At 56.0% G+C, this 23,828-nt stretch overlaps 3 protein-coding genes and 1 long non-coding RNA gene across 4 annotated transcripts; 1 reads left to right on the top strand and 3 right to left on the bottom strand.

The window, feature by feature from the left end:
* The first annotated feature begins 2,652 nt into the window (after positions 1 to 2,652).
* Positions 2,653 to 4,942, top strand: IL17B (interleukin 17B). Its single transcript, XM_064388044.1, has 3 exons — positions 2,653 to 2,673; positions 3,499 to 3,785; positions 3,928 to 4,942. Exons 1-3 carry the CDS (start codon positions 2,653 to 2,655, stop codon positions 4,172 to 4,174), a joined length of 555 nt encoding a protein of 184 aa, XP_064244114.1. The 3' UTR covers positions 4,175 to 4,942.
* Positions 4,943 to 5,389: 447 nt separating this feature from the next.
* On the bottom strand, positions 5,390 to 8,501 carry PCYOX1L (prenylcysteine oxidase 1 like). The gene is made up of 6 exons (XM_064387932.1): positions 8,344 to 8,501; positions 7,867 to 8,073; positions 7,258 to 7,432; positions 6,965 to 7,176; positions 6,741 to 6,881; positions 5,390 to 6,197 (listed from the first exon to the last, which is right to left on the bottom strand). The coding sequence occupies exons 1-6, from the start codon at positions 8,459 to 8,461 to the stop codon at positions 5,539 to 5,541; spliced, it is 1,512 nt and encodes a 503-aa protein (XP_064244002.1). The 5' UTR covers positions 8,462 to 8,501; the 3' UTR covers positions 5,390 to 5,538.
* A 2,114-nt stretch (positions 8,502 to 10,615) lies between these two features.
* On the bottom strand, positions 10,616 to 22,025 carry GRPEL2 (GrpE like 2, mitochondrial). Its single transcript, XM_064387617.1, has 4 exons — positions 21,654 to 22,025; positions 17,561 to 17,729; positions 16,367 to 16,448; positions 10,616 to 14,451 (listed from the first exon to the last, which is right to left on the bottom strand). Exons 1-4 carry the CDS (start codon positions 21,719 to 21,721, stop codon positions 14,093 to 14,095), a joined length of 678 nt encoding a protein of 225 aa, XP_064243687.1. The 5' UTR covers positions 21,722 to 22,025; the 3' UTR covers positions 10,616 to 14,092.
* LOC135279975 (uncharacterized) lies at positions 19,475 to 21,278 on the bottom strand. The gene is made up of 2 exons (XR_010347107.1): positions 20,070 to 21,278; positions 19,475 to 19,667 (listed from the first exon to the last, which is right to left on the bottom strand). It is a non-coding gene; the product is annotated as an uncharacterized LOC135279975 (long non-coding RNA).
* Positions 22,026 to 23,828: the final 1,803 nt, after the last annotated feature.

Here is a 23,828-nt window from a genome sequence, read left to right on the forward strand (position 1 = left end):
GCCTGGGGTGGGTGTGAGCTCAGGTGTGCACAAACCCCACCAGGAGCTGCGTTCTGGAGCAGCCTGGTGCCCGGGGAAGAGGCCGTGCCCTGCAGAGTGGCACCAGCAGCATTGCTGCCCATTGCCCAGTGCAGATGGAGGGGACTGCAGCTCCCACCCCTGCAGGGACATTTCTGCTTGTGGGAAACTGCACAAAGCTGTTTTCTGCCAGCGTGGAGCTGTGGCCTGACTTGCTCCCACTCCCGTACCTGCAGTCCCCGTGGTGTGCTCTGCTGTGCCACACGATCCCTGCCCAGCACATCCCTGCTGCCAGGGAGCGTGGCACGACACGGATGCCCTGCATCTCTTGGCCTGGGGAGGGTTCCATGAGGCTTGTCTGGCAAATAAACACCTGGCTTTACTCAGGGCAGGTGGAGCTTTTCTTCACAGCCCCATCTGGATCCCCGTTCCCATCTGCAGGCCTCGCTCTCCACCCAAACTCCCCATGGCAGTGTGGCAAAGTGCTGACAGCAGCAGAGATGAGCACGTACCACACCTGAGAGCAGCTCTCCTCTCCCCTCGGGGCAATCCCTGCCCAGGAGAGCCCTGGGGGGCTCCAGCACTCCAGCCCCAGCACACCCTGCTCCCTCAGGGATGGCACTGGATGGCACACGGAGCCCCCAGCCCTCCCATCCCAGCCTGGAGGCAGAGCTGGCCCTGACCCAGCCTCCCCATCCCAGCCCCTTCCCTGGGGCGAGGCCGGTGGGGAAAAGCCTCCCTCGCCCGCCCCCGCCTCCCCCAGCTTATCAAATTTGGCCATGTCTGAAAAGGCCTGGTTTCCTTTTCACCAAAAAAGATCAAAACTGGGTAATTGGCTGCCGGCACAGATGCCTCTGCGCCTCTCTCATGTGTAAACAGCATTGCCGAGCGCTGACACAACGCAGCGGCCGCGGCACACGCAGGCGCTGCCACCGGCCCTGCCGGGGCTGCCAGAGCAGGCTGGAGTCGCTGGGTGCAGGCAGGGCTTGGCTCTGCACCCCAAAAAATGCTGGTGGCCAAAGGCCGGGTGCTGCCGGACACCCCAAGCACAGGCAGGTGGCTGCGGGGCTGCTCCGGCAGGTCCTGAGGTGACAAACGGGACACTCAGTGCTCAGGTCTCAGCCGAGGGGACAGCAGAGCCTCTGGAGCTGTGCTGGGGCTGTCCTTGGGGAGGTTAACGCGGGCTGTTCCCTCTGCAACCCAGGGCTGCCAGGAGGAGGGGGACAGCGCGACTTGGGGGTGCAGAGACCTTCACCCCATTTATGGGGTTTTCTAGAGGCACAGTTCACGGGCTGGGAAAAGGAGGTGGAAATTTCCCTCTGCCCTACAAAGCTCAAGGGCCTTGAGATCCCCGGGGATGCGCAGTGAGGCGGGAGCAGCAGGAAAACATCCAAAGGAGCAGGGCAGAGCCTGCTGCCCGGGAGCGTGGGGAACAGCGGCGGCAGCCGGGGCTGCAGGGGAGGAGACAGGGATGCGGGGAGGGCGGAGGGATGGAGGAGGGATGGAGGGAGGGATGTGGGGAGGGATGGAGGGAGGGAGAGATGAGGGAGGGATGAAGAGGAGGAGGGATGCAGGGAGGGATGGAGGGGAGGATGGATGGAGGGTGGAGGGATGAGGGAGGGATGGAGGGGCGGAGGGATGCAGGGAGGGATAGAGGGCGGGATGAAGAGGAGGAGGAATGGAGGGAGGGATGGAGGGGCGGAGGGATGGAGGGAGGGATGCAGGGAGGGATGGAGGGGCGGAGGGATGCACGGAGGGATGCAGAGGAGGAGGGATGCAGACGGGAAGGACTGGGAGCGCTCGGCTGGCGGACAGCACCATCGCGTGGCTCCTGACCGCACGGACAGCGACGGAGCAGGGGTGCAATGCCAGCCCTTGTCCCCTGGACGGGGAATTACAGTCAGCGCCCCCGTGCCTCAGTTTCCCCCACCGCAGCACCCTGCACCGCGGTGCCTGGCCCCGGAAGGCAACACCCTCCACACCCAGCCCCGCAGAGCCACGGGCAGCTGTGGGCACAGCGGCTGTGTCCCCATGGCAGGAGCTGGAGCACAGCACAAGGGGAAGGGTTTGGGGACAGACAGACCAGGGGCGCAGGGAGTGATGGCTGCCACCATCTCACTGCTGGGCAGAAGGGTCTGCGGGCTCCTGGGGACGGCAGAGCTGCTGCTGGGGGTGGCTCACAGATGACAGCAGACCCTCAGCCCCAGGTTACCTGCTCACCTTGCTGCCAGCACGGGGCACAGCCAGCCTGCCCCTGCTCTGCCAGCCCAGCAGCCGTGTCCCTCCGGCCCTGTCAGGGCTGTGACCGTGCTGGTGACACCAAGAGAGCCCAAACGCCCTCCCCAGAGCATGTTATTGCCAGGAGAGCCCCTCAGGGCTGCCTGGTCCAGAGGGGACCCGCCACTGACCACAGTCGCCACCGCCAGCAGAGCCAGCGCCCGGGGCGGTGACGGGTGGCCGAGTCCCAGACCACGCTGGCCCCCTGCCCTGGCTGCTCCGAGGCTCCCTGGCACCCTGGGGACCGGACACACCTCTGGCAGGGCACAGCCGGGGGCTGGGGCTTTCCCTTTTTAGCTGCCCGGCTTGCAGGGACCGGCCACAGTGCAGGACAGCGGCCGGCACCCCTCGGCGGCCATGGAGAGGGCTCCAAACCTGGTAGGTGCCTCCCCGGCAGCCCAGGGCTTGCTCCTGGTTTTCCTTCTCTAACAGAATTATTTGCATGCTTGTTTACCTGGGGTTGTTTGCTTGGAGGTGCCCGCTGTGGCCTGCCAGGGCCATCGCCCCCATGCCCAGCAGGGTGAGGATGCAGCAGAGCCAGCCCGGCCGGACAGCCCGGCACCGAGCTGCCTGCCCCGGGCACTGCACACCCACGGGCAGGGCGTGGGGCAGCCTGGGCCACTGCGGGGACACCAACAGCAGCGAGCAGCACTACAGAAAGCAACTTTGTTCCCTGCTGGGCAGCCTGCCGGGTGGCAGCACACGGCTGCACGGCCCGGCGAGGCCGGAGGGAGAAGGGAAGGAAAAAAGCATCTTTTCTCTCTCACCGTCCTCAGAGCACAGAGGGAGGGAGAGGAGGGCTTGGATAAAGATCTCATTCTTGACTGTCTCATCTCTGAAAGGCTCCTGTTAAACCAGAGGCTGCCCAGGTACAGCCTGAGCTGGGTCACTCCCAGCCAGCAGCTGCCTCGGGGTGGGCAGGGAGGGGACAGGGCACAGCTCAGGCAGGACAGGCAGGGGCACTTTGGGCAACACAAACTGCCAGCTCCGAGCAGGGTGAGGGGCATCAGCTCATTGTGCCCTGCAAACTGCCCTGAGGTGTTTCTCACCTGCAGGCCAGCACTGCCTTTGGGCATTGAATGTGCCACCTCAAAGTCAGTGTGGTCCTGCCATCACCTGGTGACCCCGGGGAGGAGGGGGAGCTCCCCTTCCACGCCAGTCCTGCAGCCCAAGCAGCCACTCACCATCCTCCTTCTTCCTCAGCTGCTCCTCTGCATCTTCACCTTCGCCATGGTCCCGGTTCCCGAAGCCAAGGACCAGAGCAAGGCAGCCAAGGGCAGGAGAAGGGGGCTGGCACGGGCACCAACAGCCCCCCCTGCCCTGGCCTGGGCGCCCGCCGACCCTTACAGCAGCATGGCAGAGTACGAGCACAGCATCCAGGACATGGTGCGCCAGCTGAGGAACGGCTCCGAGCCGGGGGACACCAAGTGCCAGGTGAACCTGAGGCTCTGGAGGTCCAACCGCAGGAGCCTGTCCCCCTGGGCCTACAGGTGAGCCTGGGGCAGGGACCTCGGGGACAGCCAAGGTGGCTCTGTGCCAGCACAGGGGCTGTGCTGGCTGCTGGAGGCTGTGAGGCAGAACCCAGCTTCACCCACTGCCCCCATCACCATCTCCCTGTCCTGTTTCCTCCAGGATAAACCACGATGCCACACGGATCCCAGCAGACATCCCTGAAGCGCGGTGCCTCTGCACCGGCTGCATCAACCCCTTCACCATGCAGGAGGACCGCAGCATGGCCAGCATCCCCATCTACAGCCGCCTGCCCGTGCGCCGCCTGCTCTGCCCGCGCCCGGGCCGCACGCCCTCGGGCAAGCAGTGCCACAAGAAGTACCAGATGGTGATGGAGACCATCGCTGTGGGCTGCACCTGCATCTTCTGAGGCCGCAAAGCTACGCCCTGCAGCTCCCCCAGTGCTGGGCACCTAACCAGCTTGCTCTTGCTTCTCCAGCTTGCCCTTCGGGAGAGGCCACCCGGCTGGGCATCAGGGTGAGGGGAGGTCCCTGTGCAAGAGCTCCTCCAAATTCCCATGCAGATTCCAACAGCCTCAGCCCCAGCAGCTGCTTTGGGGACACCCAGTGCAGAGGCAGCCCCTGGGAGTCACCCAGCCCCAGACACCGACTGCCCCCAGCCTCCAGGGAGGAGCTCAGCTGTGGGCTGGGGGAGAGAGGGAGCCAGCTGCCCATGGTCCTGTGGCTGGGCAGGGTCAGGGTCAGGGTCAGGATCAGGATCAGGGTCAGGGTCAGGGTCAGGATCAGGGTCAGGGTCAGGGTCAGGATCAGGAACAGGGTCAGGATCAGGATCAGGGTCAGGATCAGGGTCAGGGTCAGGATCAGGGTCAGGGTCAGGATCAGGATCAGGATCAGGATCAAGATCAGGATCAGGATCAGGATCAGGGTCAGGGTCAGGATCAGGATCAGGATCAGGATCAGGCCTCCTCCCTTCCCGAAGTCCCCATTTCCCTTTGTTTGCTCCATCGCTGCAACAGCTCCCGGCAGCACCCAGCCCTCCTGTGCTTCCCAGTCCTTCCCAGTCCCTCCCAGTCCTCCCAAGTCTGTCCCAGTCCTTCCCAGCCATCCCACAGGTTCCTCTGTGCCAGGCTGGGCAGCCCAAGGAGCGGGGTGAGCTGCTGGTGGTTTGGGCAGCTTCTGAGGTCTCAATAAAGCGCATTGCTGGCCCTGGTCTGAGCTGCTCTGCCTTGGCCCCTCACGCTGCCCCTCTGTCCTGCCCAGCTTCTCCCACCGAGGCTCTTCTGCCCCCAAAACACAACCCTGGACAGCCCCAGAAGCAGAGAGCGCCTGGCAGGAGCTGTGAGAGCCCCCCCTGCATCCCTGGAGCACAGGAGCAGGGCTGAGCTCCAGGCATGGGAGAGGCCGTGGGATCTGCAGCCCTTCCTGTGAGGCTCCCAAAGGCAAGAGAGAGCTGGGAGCTGGGAAGCTCGGGGGGACCTATCTGCTGCCAATGCCAGCCAGCCTCGCCCCTGAAAGCCCCCCAAGATCCCTCCCAAACACTGTGGCCTTTTTCAGGAGAAGGCACAGGCTCCTTTCCAGCAGAACCTGGGGTGAGGGAATAGGGAAACTGAGGCACACGGCGCAGACACAGCAACACTGGGCAGGAACTATATTCCTGAAGGCTTTCAAGTCACCGGGACACAGCCTGTCCCTTGTCCCCCAGCCCCCCCAAGGCAATAAATACTCCCCAAACTACCACACACCAAAGCTCCTGGCCCACCACCCCTCGCGGGCGTCACAGCTCCGTCTTCACCTTGTGCATCAAGTCCTTCTGGTCGATCTTGTCCAGCTCCTGATGCCAGCGGTTGTAAGCCAGCAGGGCCACGTTCTTGGCGGCCACCGCCATCATCTCCATGGAGCTGGCCACCCACTCCACGCCGCTGAGGTAGAAGAGGCTCTCGTGGAGCACGATGGGCGGCAGCGCCTTGGCGGCGTCGTAGCGCGGGTACGTCTGCCACTCCGCCACCTGCACCGAGTAGTAGGACCTGAAGAGGGTCTTCAGCTGGGGCTTGTCCAGCGGCTGCGGGGACAGCACGCGCCACACCGCCGCCTCCTGCGGCTGCTTGCGCCGGAACGCCGCCGAGATGTTGACGGGGCAGATGTTGTCCATGGCGTGGAAGAAGAGGTCGGGGGTGTCGGTGGTGAGGATGCTGGTGAAAGGGAACAGCTTGGGGTCCGGGAAGCCGAAGTAGGAGGAGTTGAGGTAGCCGTGCACCACCGAGGTGACGGAGGGCTGGAAGGCTCCGGGGAAGTCGGCGATGGCGGGGTGGAAGTTGTCGAAGGTGAAGTTGGTCCTGCCGGGATGCAGCGGAGTCGTCAGCACCACCAGGTCGTAGAAAGCCGAGCCCTGGCCTTCGGTGCTCTCGTAGTGGACCTGGTACAGGGCTCTCCCCTCTGAGGAGAGACAGGGGACAGTCAGGAGCAGCCCTGAGCCCCAGCTGGTGCTGCCCTGACCCTCTTTTTTCCAACCTGATCTCCCATCCCCTGGTTTTGCAGCACACACCAGTGCTGGACCACAGCACCCGATGGTTATGGATGAGTTTCTGATGCCTTAGGGTGGCAGAAAGGCTTCATTAAGATATAAAATGTTTCCAGAGAGGCCCAGCTCAGTGCGGGCAAAGAGGACTGGGGGAACACAGCCCACATCCCAGGCCCCAGATATTTTTCTGCTGTGGTGGAAGGGGGAGCAAGCCTGTGACAAGGATGGTGCCACAGGAGAACCTGATGGACCTCAGGAGAGAGGGAGGACAACCTCAGGGCTGAGGTTGGTGCTGCAGGGTCCCCACTGGATCAGACAAAGGGAGAAGGACAGAACCTCAGGGCCTCTCCCAAATGCTTCCCCAGGACCAGGATGCCCTCCAGGCACAGCATTCCCACGCTGCCACCACCAGCCTCCCACCCTGGTGCACCCAGAGCCAAACCCACACCCAGTCTCACCCGAGCTGTGCAGGGAGATGCCCGTCACCCTGGCAGAGATGACATTGGCTTTGGTCAGCTTCAGCAGACCTGAACACACCAGCTTATTCCCGCCTTCCACCGCCCAGGTGCTGCCCTGCGCTCCCGCCAGCGACATGGCCCCTGCAGAGAGGAAGACAAGGGTGGCCCCAGAGCCGCAGAGGGGACACTGAGGAGCGTCACCCAGCAGGAGGAGGTGGCTTCACCTGCGAAGGCGGGCACCAGCACGGACTGGCCGTAGCTGGAGCGCAGCACGGCGGCGATGACATCGTCCACGAAGCGCTGGGTGACACCGACCTCCAGCAGGGACTCGGCCACCGAGCGCTGGGTCATGTTCACAAAGGCCTCGCCCCCCAGCGAGCGCAGCAGCTCCTCCAGGCTGGAGAAGGCGTAGCCGTGTGCCTGGTACTTGTAGATCCTGGAGGGGACAGCAGCAGGGGCACCTGGTGATGCTCTGGTGCCAGGGAAACAACCCGCCCAGCCCCACGGGCTCTCCTACCTCATGAACTTCTCCATCACCTCCTCCACCCACATCTGCAGGCGCAGGAAGCTGATGCCATAGTGCCACCAGAGGCGGAAGAGGTTGAGCAGGTACCAGTCGGTCTCCTCCAGGACGAAGTGCTCCCCGCTGAAGATGGCGCTTTTCCCGGCCACCTCGCGCCGCTGCTTGAGGCCTGCAGGAGCACAGGGACCTCGTGGCTGCCCCTCCCCGGGGCCGGCTGGCTCCTGGGAAAGGCCAGCACTGGACATGTCCCGGCAGGGATACGGGCAAAGATGCTCTTGGAGGAGCATCAGGACTGAGACACCCCAAGGCACGGGCTCCCAGCCACATCATGTTGGGGCACCTCATGGAGCTGCTGCTGCCAGCTGGGACAGACTGGCAGGAGTTTGTGAACAACCGCCCAACACTAATTGCAGCAGGACCCCCTGATGGTGACCACCCTGTCCCTTCTCTCTCCAGGAGAGACAGCAAGGGGCTCACTACATTCCCTTGGGTGCCAAGGGGGACTGGCAGAAACCCACCGGCAGAAACCCACCCCAAGCACAGAGCCTGTGGGTGTCCCAGCCCCCAGCTCAGCCAGGGAGGCCATGCAAGCGCTGCTCTCACCCAGGATCTTGACGAAGTCCTGCATGTGGAGGCTGAGGGCGTGGATGGAGGCTCCCCGGCTCTCATACTGCTGCTTGTTGACGGTGACGGTGGCCAGGCGCCCGCCCACGCCCGCCGCCTCGTACACGTCCAGCTGCACCTGCGGCCCGAAGTGCTGCTGCAGGAAGTACGCGGAGGCCGAGCCCCCCAGCCCGGCGCCCACCACGGCTGCGGGCGAGAGCGGCGAGAGGCCGGGTCAGCATCGCCCCGGGGCCCCGCCGCTCCCGTGGCCGCGGCGGGGGAGCGCCAGCGCCGCCTGCGAGCGCGGCCATGCTCGGGGATGGGGATGCGGGGCGCGCAGCGGAGCGAGGGGCGCGGATCGCGCAGCGGAGCGAGGGGCGCGGATCGCTCCGTGCCGGCCCGGCGGGGCGGGGAGGCGGCCCGGTGCTGCCGGCCCCGCCGCGGGCTCCCGGAGGCCCACCCCACCCTACCGCGTACCGATGGAGCGCGGCGCGGCGCGGGCGGCGGGCGCGGCCGGCAGCGCGGCCAGCAGCGCGGCCAGGGCCGGCAGCAGCGGCAGCGGCAGCGGCAGCGCGGCCCGGAGCGGCGGGGCCATGGCGCGGAGAGCGGCGCCGGCAGCGCCCGCCCCGGCCCGCCCCTCCCGCAGGCTCGGCCCCCGCGCCCCGGGGAGGCGGCACCGGAGCCGGGGAGGGGCGCGGGGGGGGCACGGGGGACGCTGGCATGCTGCCGATGTTCCCTGCCATCCCGCCCTACCATCCTGCCGATATTCCCTGCTATCCTGCCGACATTCCCTGCCATCCTGCCCTGCCATCCTGCCCTGCCATCCTGCCGATATTCCCTGCCATCCTGCCGACGCTCCCTGCCGTCCTGCCGATATTCCCTGCCGTCCTGCCGACATTCCCTGCCATCCTGCCGATATTCCCTGCCATCCTGCCGATATTCCCTGCCATCCTGCCGACGCTCCCTGCCGTCCTGCCGATATTCCCTGCCGTCCTGCCGATATTCCCTGCCATCCTGCCGACATTTCCTGCCGTCCTGCCGACATGCCCTGCTATCCTGCCGACGTTCCCTGCCTGCAGCTCCCTGCCCTCCGCTCCTCACACGCGTCCCACGGCAGCCCAGCTGTTTTCCGTGAGTCCATGTGCCCGGGTGATGCTCACGGAGCGGAGCAGGCTGGGTCCTGCCTGCCTCATGCAGTAGCAAAGGCGTTTTTCCAGCTTTTGCTCGGAGTTGCTGCCCTGGGCAAAACAAGGTGCCTGACAGCGAGCGGTTTGTGCCAAGGGCATCCCACGGGAGCCCGCTGCTGCTCGGATTACAAAGGATGGCAAAGGCTGAGCAAAAACTCTCCAACAGGTTGGACGTGTAATTACAGACCCAGAGCCTGCTGCAGCCCAGGGCTGGCTCCTTACCAAGGGACAGAATTTTGTTTGAGAATACATCACTTTGTCTCCAGGAAACACAGCACAGGCACAGGCCCCTTCCTTTCCCCAGCCAGGAGCCACTTCAGGCTTTCTGCATGGGGAGCACGTACAACCCTGAACCTCAAGGGTGAATATTTGGGGTGGGCACAGACAAAAATTACCCGTGCTCAGGTCTCCCTCACAATGGGCAGGATCCCACTGGGACGGGGAGATGATGATCCCAAACAGCTCAAAACACAGCACACAAATATCTTTGCAGCATGTCTCAGGTTTTAACAAGCTCTTACTTAACCAGCCTGATTTCCCCAGGGCTGTGGGCGACAAGAAATCTGCTGTGCACACCGCAGGGCTCCCAGGCAGGTCAGCACTGCTCCCAGTCCCCGCCCTGCTCGCAGGAGTTCTGGATAGTTTATCATGCCGTAAGCAAAATGCTCTGCCCCAAGCTCTGAGGCCTTTCTGCACATGGTGGTTTGAGAACTCCCAACTCTCCCTGTTGCTGCAGAGAAAAACCAGCAGGGCCAGAAATTGCCTAATGGCAGCAGCAGGATTTCGTGGGCTGGGGTGCATTTTAGCAGGATGAGGAAAAGCCCCTGTAATGGGCCATCACCCCTGCAGCGGGCTGGCTTTGCTGACAGATCCTTAGCACGGAAATATTGATCTCACCCCCATAAAGGCTATTTGTAAAGGGTCTTTTGCAAATGCTTTTTATTGCAGGGAGAAGTGCCCGGGGGTATCCAGAGCTCTGGGAGAACAAGGCCCACCCACACAGCCCCAAGTGGCACGGCTAAAGCAGGGCTGGAGGCTCGGCTATTTTTGCAGAGAATGAAATCTGTTACAAATACACCCTCACACAGAAAGCCTCATCTTTTCTCCCTCAAATGTCTGCAATGTGCCTGCCTGTGGGTACCACGGTGTGAAGGCACCCTGTAAATTAACAATCCCCTGGATTGCTGCAGCACAGCACACACAGGGCAAACAGGCAGCAGAGCCAGCAAAGATAAACCCACAGATCCAGATTTCAGCTGCTGGCAGAGCTCTGCTGATCCAGCCACCACCAGAGGCTGGCAGAAAACATTTCTCTCCACAGTCAGCAGGAGCAGACACAGCAGAAGGTGTGGAAATGCCTGGGCAGGTAATCAGTGCAGGAATCACTGACTCCATTTCTGGGAGTCCTCCTAAAGCATCGTTAATAAAATGTTCAGCCAAATGCTGCTGTGGCCCTTTCACAGACAATGGGAGCAGGAACAGCCACAAACCTTCCCATGTGCAGTCCCAGCTGGCTGGAGTTGGAACGAGCAGCAGTTTGGGCAGGGAAAAGGCAAGAGGAGTCACTGCAATTCTTCTGTTTTATTAGCAAATGGACAGTATCAGGACAGCTAAAGGAAATCAGACCTTTCCAACATCAACACAAATGTTGTTGTCAATTTCTTGCACTGCTCTCACACATCTCTGTCTTTCATACAGCCAGAACCTTTGGGTAAACAAAGAGCACAGAAACACACAAAAATTACAATATATACACGTTTTGCCCCCACCTCAATGGCCTTGGATTTTTGGACATTAGCAACGCTTTGTTCGTTCGACTTTACAAATAATACCAAAACACCTCGAGTTTTAAAATAAAAAAATACTACAATATTCACAATATAAAACTTAAATACTTTTTTTTTTTAATTAAGGTACTGCTAGGAGCTATTGAGTGATCACAGCTCCTCCAACAGAAGCTCTGCTGCTGAAGCATTGGGAAGTTCAGGTTCACAAAGCAACATCCATTTCATTCTGCACTGCTCCTGGTCAGAGTTCAGACCTCGCCATGCTCATGACAGTGCCACTGGAGACTTGTCCAGGTGTGGAAATGACTAAAAGGTACAGGACACTTCCTCTCCTCTGCTATTCCTGCCCTGTTCATGTATTCCTGTGTTTTATTGAACAGTCACTGGATAAAGTGACTGCAGAGGAGCAGCTCGTGGGTCAGTGCCCTCCCTGCAGGAGTTACAGAAACAGGGCAGAAAAGGCAGCAAAAACCAAGGAGAAATTCAACCCACCCTTTCACAATCTCATCCAGGACAAAAAAAAACCATCATTAAGTGTGCTTGAAAGGCAAGAGAATCAAATTTACCTGGGAAATCTGGATTCTGTGATGGAATCCAGGTTTGGTTATTTCATTTTCACTTCACCTTTCAAAGGAAGCAGAAACTGGGACAAACAATAGCTACAGGACTTATCTCTTTGGTAACATCTGTGAAAGTCTCTCAGCATTGCCTCCATTTCACAGGAATCATAAAACCTGACAGGATCCTGGAGAAGTTTTGCAGGTTTCACTGGGAGAAGAACTCACCCCAAATTAAAGAGGGCCTCTGTGAGGGTGGGAAAGCCTGCAGAGGAGCTGGATCCCTCCGAGTCCTGCTGCAGCCACCCTGCAGTGCCTCAGTGAGAGCAGAGCCCAGACAGACAAACTGATAAATCCTCTCTCAGTACAGACAGAAGGTCTGGAGTGCATTTTAGGGAATTTCCTTAAGGCAGAAGTGGGTGATCACTGGCTGAGGAGACAGGCAGAGCTGGCAAACCCAAGCTGGACTGAGTGGCTGTAACACTTTTTCTGCAGTCCAGTGGCTCCATGGGTGAGTTTAAAGAGGATTTGGATCCCATCACTGCTGGGCACACCCAGCTGCAGCCTCTCTGTGACAGAAAACTGTCTGTAGTGTAAAATGCCTGTGCTTCTGTTTGGTTCCTTATAACTAAAGTTTCACTTTCAAAGTTGGTTTCCAGCTCTCCCCTCACACTGCAAGACTCAGCTGATACAGCAGGGGCTGAAGGGGCAGCAGAGACCCCTCTAGCTGAGGACATGGGTTCCTCACTTTTGAGAAGAACAGCCAGATTTGTAGGGTCACATTTCATTTTACCTATTCTTCTCTGGAGAAACAGCACACCCTGGTGACCTGCTCAGCACAACAATGGACAGGAAGTCCTGTTTATCTCTGAAACTTCCAAAAACATGGTAATAATACAAGACACTGAACAAGAGGTTTGCCCATGAGCTACAGCTGCCAGAAGTGCTGTTTCAGGGCTGAAATCTCCAGTACCTCCCTCAGAACCTACCTCACAGAGGAAGAAATCCACACTCCAAAAAGGATCCACTACAGACTCACACCACAGCTGCCACTAAAAAAGGTTGCATGGAGCAGGTTAGAAATTTAAATTCCTTAAATTTCTGGGATGGCAACCCACTAACTGCACACACTCTCCCCAGGTGAAAGACTGGCAGCATTAAAGGCTGTGACAATCTTGAAGTCCACTACAAAAGGGTTTTTCAGCTGAAGCCTCCAAATGAATGGGAGAAGAACAAATTTTCTTCCAAACTAGGGATGGCATCCACTCTAACTAAAGCACTTTTGGAAGTGGGTTTGTCAGGTTATGGAACCAATTCCAGAAAGTAAAAAGAATGAATAAATAAATCAGTAAGAAACAAGCTGAAAACCAATCATTCCTTATTTTGTGGCTTAACTGTTCTTGTCATTTGACTGCTCGCTGCTCTGCAAAGGGTTAAATTCTGATCCTCCTCAGTGACTGCATCCTTTCAGCTGAGATAAATGAACTCCCAGGCAATAGGGCCAGTGGGAAATACATATGTGCTGTGACAACAACATGCCTCCAACCAGGAGGACAGCTCGAGGTCAGCTTTCACTTCCTCAGCCTTCTGCTTCTCTTGCTTTCTTGTCACTGCTGCTAAAATTGGTTCAAGGGCACTTGAGACTTTGGAGCAGAGAAGATTTTTCTCCTTGCATCAAAACCCAAAAGGTTTCATATTTACTAGGATCATTGAAAGTAGAATCAGAATGTGGATTGGAAGTTGGTGTAATCTGAGGATCTTTACCAGAGAGCTGAGAAAACAGAACAGTCCAGATTTCCTGCTTAAGGGCACAGCTCCATTTTGCCAGCAGCTGCAACAAAGAGCACATAGTTTATCATGCTTGAAAGCTGCACAAATACCCACCAGGGAAGAGAAATTACTCTCCTCTAAAACATACATTTGGGTTGGAGATTAAGAGATGTGAGGACAGTTTTCTGGCTCCTCCACAAATCACTGCTCCCTGTTTTACCTTTGGGAAGAAAGAGTCAAGCTGGAATTTTACCTGGAGAAGGAATATTAACATTAGTCTGACCTAACAACTGAATTCTTTTTAAACCCTCATCTCTATTCAACTCTAGTACAACAGAGATTCCATGAATTCCAGATTGTTTTCCTGAAGCAAGTAAGAAAAAGCTGCCCCTAAATGTTATTTCAAGGGATCATCTTCACCCCATCCGAGGGGTGTGGGGACAAGGGAAGACATCAAATCCAGGTGATAATAATACTCATCCCTCGGGACTTTTCCCAGTGCTTTGCACTTGAAAAGCCTCACCACATCCCTGTGAGGTAGGTCAGTATTATTACAGTCCCTTAATACAGCTGTGGAAAGTGAGGCAGAGAAGTTCCTCTCCTGGAGGCCACTGCAGGAGTCTCCCTCAGCGATGGAACAGGGAGACAAGAAGAGAATTTCCCTTTCTCTCCACATCTCCCCTCTTCCCCATACAAACCATGGAGAAACAAGCAGAGAAGGAGGCTACAGTGCCCCAAATTTCTGACAAACAGCAGGACTGCAGGGCTCCAAGGAGCATCATTAAACACACGCGTACCTCAGAACGAACGGCGACGCCCCCGAAGCCACCCCACCACACAACCCCAGCTCAATAAATAAGTAAACACAGGCAGCTGTGACTGTCCCCAGCCCAGCCAGGTCCCAGGCGGAGCAGCTGAAGCCACGTCACTCCTGTGCCTCCACGGCCACGCCGACCAGAGCGTGCCTGATGGTGCGGCCGTGCAGTTTGTAGCCGTCCTGCGTGACCAGCGCCACCGTGCCCGGCTGCACGCCCTCGGCTGGCACGTGGCAGATGATCTCGTGCTCGTAGGGGTCGTACCTGCCACCCACGGGGTTCATCTTCTGCAGGCCGTGCTTGGCAAAGACGCTCTGCAGCTTGGCCTCGATGAGGGAGAGGCCCTCGTAGATCTTCTTCAGGGTGGGGCTGGGATCGCTGGGCTCCTGCGCGTGGCCCGCGGCGCTCTCGGCTGTCTTCTCCAGGATGTCTGCCACCTCCACCAGGTCCCTGCAGAAACTCTGGATGCCTGCAGAAGGACATGAAGGGCAGCTTACAGAACATCCAGAGCTCCAGGACCAAGGACAGACAAAGTCACAGTGGTTTGAAGGCACCTTTAAAGCTGCTCATTGATTTGGAGTTAATTTAACAAGACCAGGAGGTGTCTTCTGACTGCTGGAAACAAAGCTTCAGCATTAAAAGTAAGCTAAAGTCTCCCCAAACCAAGGTGTATGCAGGAAATGCATGTCCATACCATGACTATATATATATATATTTGGTATTCCTGACAAATCAGAGCATTAATGTCTCACTCCAAACACTTTTTTCAAGTCAGATTTGTCATTTAGGACTCTGCTCCACACCCTCTACTCCAGTCCCACTGACATAATTTTGTCACACAAATGCCCATTCCACAGGGAACAAATGCAATGGGGGGAAGCAAAAACAATGCGTGGCTATTCAGAAGTACAAAATCCCCAATTTATTCACAGTTTAAAACCACTGTAGAAGGACTGGACCAAAATGGTTCCTCAGCTGGTCATAAAAAGCCAGGCAGGTTTTGTCAATCAAAAATAATGACAAAGGGTTAGACTGGCTGCATTTCCAGCAGTGGTTTCTTGTACAGCACAGAAATTCCAGGAAAAGCTGCCTCCCTCAGTTACATAAATGTCATAACTCTCTGACTGGAATGACACATTAGGGAAACAGAGAAAATGAGGCAATAGTCAGGTGCTGTCTGCAGCTGTACATGTGAACAAAGGGAGAGGAAGGAGAAGCAGCAAAGCAGCAGACAGAAGCCCAGCAATTACCACTCATTTCATGGAATCAGAGTCATTCAGGCTGCTCCAGACCTTGAAGATCATCAAGTCAGCACTGCCAAGGCCACCACTAAACCATGTCACAGTCTTTCCAACACCTCCAGGGATGGTGTCCCCACCTCTTCCCCTTGGCAACACTCTCAGTGAAGAAATTTCTCCTAAAATCTAATCTAAACCTCCCCTGGCACAACCTGAGGCTGTTTCCTTTTGTCTTGCCTCTCATCAATTGGGAAAAGAGACTAACCCTACCTTGCTATGATCTCCTTTCAGATTTTCCTCTTATCTACAGATCTCCAAGTCTCACTCTGTGAGCAATTTCTAATAAAGAACTTATTTTTTCTTCATGCTACATATCAAATCCCAAAAACTCAAAAACCCTTTCAAAATCAATCATCCTGTTGTTGATTATCACCAAACTCAGCAGCCATTTTATAGCACCATGGGTGGAAGGTAAGAAAATATAGCAGCTCTAATTTCAAGGCTGCTAGAATTAGCTAACAATAACCTCTTGAGATCCATGCATTATGGAGAAAAACAGTTTTTCATTCTCAGAGATGGTTCTGGCACAGTGCAATGCCTGAACAGCACTTTCTTCCCCCCTCACCTGCTTCTGCTGCCAAAGCTACAAATCCAGCTCATTTCACTGATGCTAAAGTATTTATTTTGGAGGTTTTAAACATCTAATCTAGAGATTGACAACTACTGCCCCAGGCTGCATCCACCTCCAATGAAGTGAAGCAGAGGAGGCTGTTAATATAGTAAAGGAGATCACAGCCTGATGACACAGCTGAGTATAAAACACACCCTGCCAGAGCCAACCCTCAGCACACAGCAGAGCCTGCATTTTTAACCAACTCAGCAGAACTAAACTCAGCTGCACTGGGACTATTAAAAAAAATAGTCACAACTCTGTGATTCTGTGGGTAAACCTGATAGGACAGGACACAGCTGGACACAAGAGAAAAAACCAGTGATTAAGCCCAAATATCAAGAGTCCAGGCCAAGCATCACAGCAGGCTTTGAAATAAACGAGGGAGGGCAGGACAGGGGGACAGAAAAGCTGCTGGTCAGCATTTTCTGCTCGGGCAGGCAGGCCAGTGCAGTAAACACAGCCCTTGTGCTTACCAAAGAGTTTGGCATCTTCCACAAACTTCTGCGTTCTCCTGCGGACGTTCTCGGAATCTGCCAAAGCTCTCCGGTACCGCTCCTGTAACCAAGAGGGGACACATCAAACCAGCAGGTAAAACCCCTCCCGACACTGCAAACCCCCCAGAAATGCTTTAAAAAGAGAAGCTTGTGCTGGGCTCCTGCGTTTTCATACAAAGACAAGTCTTTCTACTGATTAACCAAAAACTGCAACTCTTTCACAAGGCCAAAAATATTCTGGGCACTGAAAGGCTGAATTAGCTGAACAGCCACTGCCAGGCTGCTGCTGCTGCTGAGATCCTCCTCTCTGTGACAGCTGATTTCTCACTCAGTGCAGGATTCTCAGGGTGATTATCTCCAGAACAGCCCCGTGCTGTGGTATTTAATCCTCCCTCAGTCATGTGCGTTCTTCAATATAGAACCTGATTTCCATCACACACGGGCACTTAAAAGGGCTTCCCTCCTTGGATAATCTGGATCCAGTGTGACATAAAGCTGTTAAGGAGTGTCCAAAGGAAGGGCATGAGGATGGGGAAGGGTCTGGAGGGGCCATGGAGGAGCAGCTGAGGGCACTGGGGTTGTGCAGCTGGAGGAGGCTGAGGGGAGACTCCTTGGGCTCTGCAGCTCCTCCCGAGGGGCAGCTCCGATCTCTGGGACAGGGAAATGCTGGGGCTGGGCCAGGTTGGATTTTGGGAAAGGTTCTTCCCCCAGAGAGTGTTGGGCACTGCCCAGGCTCCCCAGGAATGGGAACAGCCCGAGGCTGCCAGAGCTCCAGGAGGGCTTGGACAGCGCTCCAGGGATCCCAGGGTGGGATTTTGGGACTGTGCAGGGCCAGGAGCTGGGCTGGATGATCCTGTGGGAACTCAGAATATCCCATGATTCTATGCCAACATGTGACACTAATGAGCACGAAGCTACTGCCACAAGGCTGTGAAAGAAGTGACCAGCTCCAACACACAGCTTTTCCTGCCAGAAGCACACCATCAGTGCCCTGCTGCTGGCACTGCTGACAGATGGTGTTTTGGGGAAGCCAGGGTGGAATTTCACCCTCTCACACTCAGGGCACAGCTGCTCTGGAGCTGTGTGTGTGTGTTACAGCATTTAGGGAAAAATCCAGGGCTGAAAACCAGACCAAGCCAAGGGGACTTAAGCAAAGGCATCCAGCAGACTCACAGTCAAATCCCGGACTTGCTCTTCCAATTTGATGGCTTTGTGCTCCAAGGCACAGTCAGAGAGGGGGTGCTTGGGCTCCTCACTGGGGTCCTCTGGGCCACACTCGTCTCCTGTACTTCTCTGCTGAGCTGCAGTGCTGAAAGCACAGGGGCACCCTCTGAAATACAAACTAGGGACAAAGAAACAAAGTTGAGTAACTTCAGGGTCAAGGAGAATTCAAGATTAGTGTCAGTATTAAAAGCAGGCTCTCTTAAAAGAGGTACACAGGATTCTACACACAATTTTAGTTCTTTTCACAAAACACAAACAGCAAACACAAAGAGGTGTTTTTAAATTCTTTTATTTTAGACTAGCATGGCACTCAGAAGCTTTACTCCACTTCTTTGGCATACCTTGGAAAGAGTCAAATTTTCACAGAAACACAGAATAAATGAGTTGGAAAACACCTTCTAGACCATCAAGTCCAACCTGTACCCAATTCCACCTTGTCACCAGCCCAGAGCCCTGAGTGCCACATCCAGTCATTCCTTGGACACTTCCACCACCTCCCTGGTCTTCTCCAACATAAACAATTCTGTGATTTCCTGACTGTGTTTCATTCCCCCTCCTACTGCACCGGCTTTTACAAAATAACCTGGACAGGGCTCATTCCTGCCATGTGAGCCTCAGCTCCACCTCCCTCTCACACCTCACACCAGGAAGAATCTGCAGAACAAAAGAGAATTTACTTCCAAACCAGCTCCATCCAGGAAACGTTTCAGTACACACCTAATAAGGAAGGGTGTATTCTCCTTTTTTGGGAGCATCTGGGCTCTTCCTCTGAGCAAAGCTTTCAACACCCCCATCATGCAATGTTTTATATCCCCCCTATGTAATATTTTCCAAACATTAAGTGCACATCTACCCCGTGAAAGGCAGCACAGCCCAGAAATCCCCGTGCTGGGACCAACTCCCCTCCCTGTGCTTTTACAGAACAATTCCACTCTGCACAGAGAGGCTCATTTAGACCCCAGAATCGATTCAGCTGAGCTCACATCACCAGGCCTGCACCATGAAGCATTCTTCCTCTTTAGCAAGGCTGCACTGCTCAGGTTCAATGTCACACAAGTGCACAGAGTTTGTTCTGGGGTCTATCATGAAGCCTCACTGCTGTTCAGCTGTTTTTGCCCCCTTTATTCCAGTACTGGAGCTGAGCAGAATTCAATCTCAAGGAGTTAAACCAGCTGAAAAATAACCCTACAAAACAAGAGGACTTTTCTCTCAGTGTCCCTGAGTAGGTGTGCTGACAGATCACATCAGTGCAAGTGCCAGTACCAAAGAGAAGCCAAATATGTGAGATGTGGGGCAGGGAGGAGGTGTCCTGAGGGTTTAGACTGGCTCAACCCTCAAAGCCCAGCTCAAGAGATCCGCATCTGCCCAAAGACCACCAGGCATCTCCTCCCACCCGCGTCCAACAGCCCAGATGTTTCCTCATTTAAATCCTTAATGGCAGGGTGCTAAATGTCCCACAGCACTAATGACAAACTTCCTCTCCCCACCTGAGGACATTTGCATGTTCAGTTTTTATTAAGTGGGTGTTTAAAACATCATCTGTACGTCAAACCACTCCTTTTCAACAAATTATGTGCCAAATACAAACCTCAAAGTGCTTTCTCTACTTCCACTTGCTCTAGAGGAGGATTTTCCTCAGACTAATCTTTAAAGAACTGCCTGGTTTCCAGGAATGCCAATACAGGAAAAAAAAACCCCCACATTTCATCCTTGGCTGCTGTTTGGGGCACAAGACCCCATCCTGAATGATTTTTAAGATTCCTGTCACGTTCACTTTATTGACTGATTAACAGCACTTTATCAAAGCTAGAGAAAGTAGATTAAACTAGAGGGGAGGACAGAGCACAACCTCTTCACCAGGCCTTTAAAAATCAATCTGAGGCTTTCTTTGCACATAAAAACGTCCATGGGAAGCACCAGCTACAAGCTTTATCCTTTATCATCTCACATTTCATTTCAAAGAGCTGCAGGGATGGAAATCAGCCATGCTACAGACGAACCAAAGAACCTGAAACGCAGCTGAGAAATCGCGCCGGGCCCCTCAGAGGTGAAACTCCTGTGTTTTAAAAATAGGCTGTGTTAACTCCTCTGCCCCCGAGATGCCAAAGCTGGAGAGGTTTTTCTCCCTGTCGGTGGTTCCTGGCAGGGATGGGTGTGTTCTGCGTGGGAGAGGGGCATGGAGGAGCCGGTCCCAGCTGCCTACGTGGAGCAGGGAGCTGCCTGCATGGACTCCTCTCTGCAGCCTCCGAACCCAAATCCCAAATCCCAGAGCGCTCCCCCGTGCAGGGACGTGCCCTGGCAGCCACATGCTGCCTGGAAAAGTTATGGCCAAGAAATCCCAGCCTGACTCCAAAGGGAATTCTTCAGGCCTGTTACGCGGGGTTGGAAATGCCGCTCAATTTACTCCTTGCTGCAGGATGAAAGGAATTCTCCCCAACAAGTGGCAGGAGCTATTTACAGGCTGTCCACTGACTGGGCTCCATCTTCTAGAGGCTGGTTTGATCACAGCCACCCTAAAAATAGGCACGGGTCCCACGGGAGGAAGCTGACACATCCCGAAGCGACAGACACGTGGAAGCCCTGGCCGTGTGCAAGGGGTTACACAAGTTGGTGTCACAGAAAGATTTACAAAGTGATGTCACAGAAAGCCAAAAGGATAAGAAAGAGCAGAGAAGTTGACTGCAGCCATATGGCTTAGGCCAATTGTCCTTCAGGATTAATATTTCAGGGGTGAGAGAGGGTTTCTGGTCAGAGCTATGGTATCATCACCTCTTTCTGGCCATTCCGCAGTGACAATCAGCTCTCTAACCAAGGGTCCTTCCCCACCCTGCTGGAACACTCCCTCCTCCTCCCACATCAGCATGACAAAGCTCTCCAGTGCTGGAGAACATCTGCACTGGTTTCAGCTCCGATGAGCCTGCTTTGGAAGGAAATCTAATTAGGGCCCATTCCTCCGCGCTGTTTCACAGGGAGTGACCAGAGATAATGCACAGCGAGCAGGGGACTGTCCCGCTCTGGGCTGGCCTCACCTCCAGAGCCGGGGCACCCAAAGCTCTCAGAGAGTGTCCAGAGCAGGGACACGCAGATGGTGAAAAGCACATTTTTCAGTGGGGCAAAGCAGTTTTCACCCATATAAGAGGGAGAATTTCCTGACATGCATCTACACTTAGTCCCAAACAGTTTTTATTAAGTGGGTGCTTAAAACTTCATCTCTATGTCAGAAGTTCATCTGTAAAACTTCATCTGTATGTACATAGCTGCCTTTACTATGCGCTGCAGATTTATTATATTTTAATAGTCTTTTAGTGGTGCTTCTAGGAAAAAAAAATAATTAACAGGCATGGCTTTTTTTCTTTTCATCTGTCCACACTTGACTCAAATAACCAAAGCACCTTTATGGATTTCTCTTTTCTAAGCCACATGCCATGATGTTAAAAAAAAAAAAAAGCATGAGTGCACATTGTCTAAATATTGACACAATTAAATGGATTCTCTTCCCGCGACCACCCAAAACACACTGATAGCACATGTGCCGCCTCACCACCAGAAACAAAACCCGAGGAGCACATTAAACCTGAATAATTAATGAATAAATTAACGAATACATGGTTCAGCCGGGCGAGACACAGAACCCACTCACAGTGGCAGGAAACCACCTCCCAACGTGACTTACCGAGCGCGTAAACGCTTTGCCTTAAAAACGAACAATAATTTCAAATAAATTAAAAAAAACAAACAGTTTTCTGGGAAAGCAGCTCGGTTATGGGGGGCTATTTCTGCTCCAGGGCGTTTTGAGGAGCCCAGAACGGCAATGCGGGGTGTCGGGGGATGATGGAGAGCGGCGGGGTCTGGCTGTGGGTTCGGCTCGGGGTCCAGACCCGGGCCAGGGTCGTGGTTGGGGTCCGGGTCCCGGTGTGGATCCGCTCCCGTTCCCGCCCGCCCGGGCCCGGCCCCGCGGCGCTGCCACGTCTGTCCCCGACACCCCGCGGTCCGGGCCGCCCCTGTCCCCCCGGCCCGGCCGGTCCCAGCCCGCCCCACGTACCTGCCGGTGCCGGCCTTGCCGGCCGCGGGCAGCAGGGCCCCGAGGCGGCGCAGGGAGCGGGCGGCCATGGCCCCGCACGGAGCGGCGGAGCGGGCGGCGGCGGTGCGCCCGCGTCACCGCGGAACTACAGCTCCCACACGGCCCTGCGAGCGGCCGGCGTGAGGGGCCGGGGGCGTGAGGGCGAGGCGGGGACGGGGCCGTGGAGGGCGGCCGGATGGTGCTCCGCCTGCTGCTGCGCACGGGGCTCCGGTACTCCGGGACTCGGCTCCGGGCACGAGGGGCCGGGACCCGGGGTTTGGCTCTGGGAACCCAGGACTCGGCTCCGGGCACAAGGGGCCGGGACCCCGGGTTTGGCTCCTGACACGGCTGCTGTCCCTCCACACTCGGATCTGGCACCGGGCTCCGGGACTGGGACTTGGACAGAGCTCCGGTGTTTCAGGGATCAGACCTGGGCACACAGGAGCGGTTCCCTGGGGCTCGGTCTGGATACAGCTCCAGTGTTTCAGGGATCAGACCTGGGCACACAGGAGCGGTTCCCTTGGGCTCGGTCTGGATACAGCTCCAGTGTTTCAGGGATCGGACCTGGGCACACAGCACCGGTTTCCCGGAGCTCAGCCCCGGTCACCGCTCCATCCCCGGGACTCTGATTCTGAGCCGGCCCCAGCTCCTGCCCCCGGTGCAGTTCGGCCCTGGACACCGGGTACACAGCTCGGGTCCCTGGGCTCGGACATGGGCACACGGCTCTGTCCCCACAGGGCTCAGACCCCGACACAGCTCTGCTCACCCCGAGACACACAGCTCACACCGCTGGCTGGGCAGGTTAAAGGTGATGACAGGTTTCACCTCCAGTTCATGAAAGGAATGGAAGAGACTGCCAGTGTTCCTTACCCGTGGTGAATAAACATTAACCAAAGCCCAAAGCCTTGGCCGAAGTTGCCAACAACTGCGTGAAGGATCAGGGGGAATGGTTTCGAACTGCCAAGCAGAGAGTTAGGTGGGATATTGGGAAGTTCTTCCCTGTGAGGATGCTGAGGCCATGGCACAGGGTGCCCACAGGAGCTGTGGCTGTCCCATCCTGAAGTGTCCAAGGCCAGGGTGGATGGAACCTAGAGGAACCTGGGATAGTGGAAGGTGTCCCTGGCCCTTGGAACGAGATGAGCTTTAAGTTCCCTTCCAACCCAAACCAGCCTGGGATTCTCTGATGTGCTCTCAGGGAGCTGCTTGTCCCAGCAGCTGCTGCCACAGGGGTGCTGCCCAGCCCAGCCCCTTTCCCGGGCAGCAGGAGTGGCATTCCCACCCTGTTCCCTCAGCCAGAGGACCGGGCAGGCCAGTGCCAGAGTTTTTATTAAAAGCTGCTTACCTAGGTACTAACACAGGGCTGTGCAAGAGCGAGCTCCAGAGGTTAATTGTGGCAGTCCATAGCATGAGAGGCTGATGGTGACTCCCTTGTTCCCAGCACAAAAGCTGGGGCCTTTCCTTTCCATTCCTGTCCCTTGTTTGTGCCCGTGCTGAATGACCTTACTCTATTTCACTTTTCTGCTCCAATAGCCCTGATGTTTTGGCTTTTTTTTTGATTTTTAGACTTCCCTTCACTCCATTTTGATCACATGCCTTACCAACCAGTGTCTGAGTGCAGCAGCCCGAGTGTGAATGTGCTGTTGGCCAGGAGACAGCCCTGTCCCCTTCCCTGCTCCCCCCAAAACCAGCATGGGACCAGGGCAGGAAGCTGGCCTGCCTCCATCCCCAGCCCTCTGCAGCACTTCTAAGCTGTTTAGCAAAGGTAGAAGGTGCCCAGTGTTAATTTGCTTTCCAGTGCTGACACTTGAGCTTCCTTCATTCCAAGGGAAGGCAGCATGCCCTCACCCTTACTGCCTGGAGGACAAGAAGGAAATACTGGACAAAGGCACTTGGTTGAGGCACAGCAGGCTCGAGCCATGAGGAACCCTGAGATGAGACCCTGCAGAGCTGGGAGCATGAGCAGGGTGAACAACTGGCATCTCCGAAGTGGCTGGTCCTGAGCAGCTCCTGAATCCCAAAACTGAGGGGGCCAAAAACCCCAACGAGTCCGTGGTTGCTTTGGTAGATGTTAGCTTGGACACACGCTGATCCCCAAAACTGGAGCACCTGCTGGGCAGTGCCAACTGCCACCCCAGGCTCTCCCTCCTTCCTTCTGCA

Source organism: Passer domesticus, chromosome 13 (genome assembly GCF_036417665.1).
Source record: "Passer domesticus isolate bPasDom1 chromosome 13, bPasDom1.hap1, whole genome shotgun sequence".
NCBI classification, from domain to species: Eukaryota; Metazoa; Chordata; class Aves; order Passeriformes; family Passeridae; genus Passer; species Passer domesticus.

Coding starts and splice junctions, on each gene's coding strand:
- IL17B (XM_064388044.1), top strand. CDS start 2,653: ATGGAGAGGGCTCCAAACCTG. Junction 2,674..3,498: donor TGGAGAGGGCTCCAAACCTG/GTAGGTGCCTCC, acceptor CTTCTTCCTCAG/CTGCTCCTCTGCATCTTCAC. Junction 3,786..3,927: donor CTGTCCCCCTGGGCCTACAG/GTGAGCCTGGGG, acceptor TGTTTCCTCCAG/GATAAACCACGATGCCACAC.
- PCYOX1L (XM_064387932.1), bottom strand. CDS start 8,461: ATGGCCCCGCCGCTCCGGGCCGCGCTGCCGCTGCCGCTGCCGCTGCTG. Junction 8,074..8,343: donor CGCCGCGCCGCGCTCCATCG/GTACGCGGTAGG, acceptor TCTCGCCCGCAG/CCGTGGTGGGCGCCGGGCTG. Junction 6,198..6,740: donor CATCTCCCTGCACAGCTCGG/GTGAGACTGGGT, acceptor GTCTCTCCTCAG/AGGGGAGAGCCCTGTACCAG.
- GRPEL2 (XM_064387617.1), bottom strand. CDS start 21,721: ATGGCCGCCCGCTCCCTGCGCCGCCTCGGGGCCCTGCTGCCCGCGGCC. Junction 17,730..21,653: donor GGCAAGGCCGGCACCGGCAG/GTACGTGGGGCG, acceptor CTTTGTCCCTAG/TTTGTATTTCAGAGGGTGCC. Junction 14,452..16,366: donor GGAAGATGCCAAACTCTTTG/GTAAGCACAAGG, acceptor GTCCTTCTGCAG/GCATCCAGAGTTTCTGCAGG.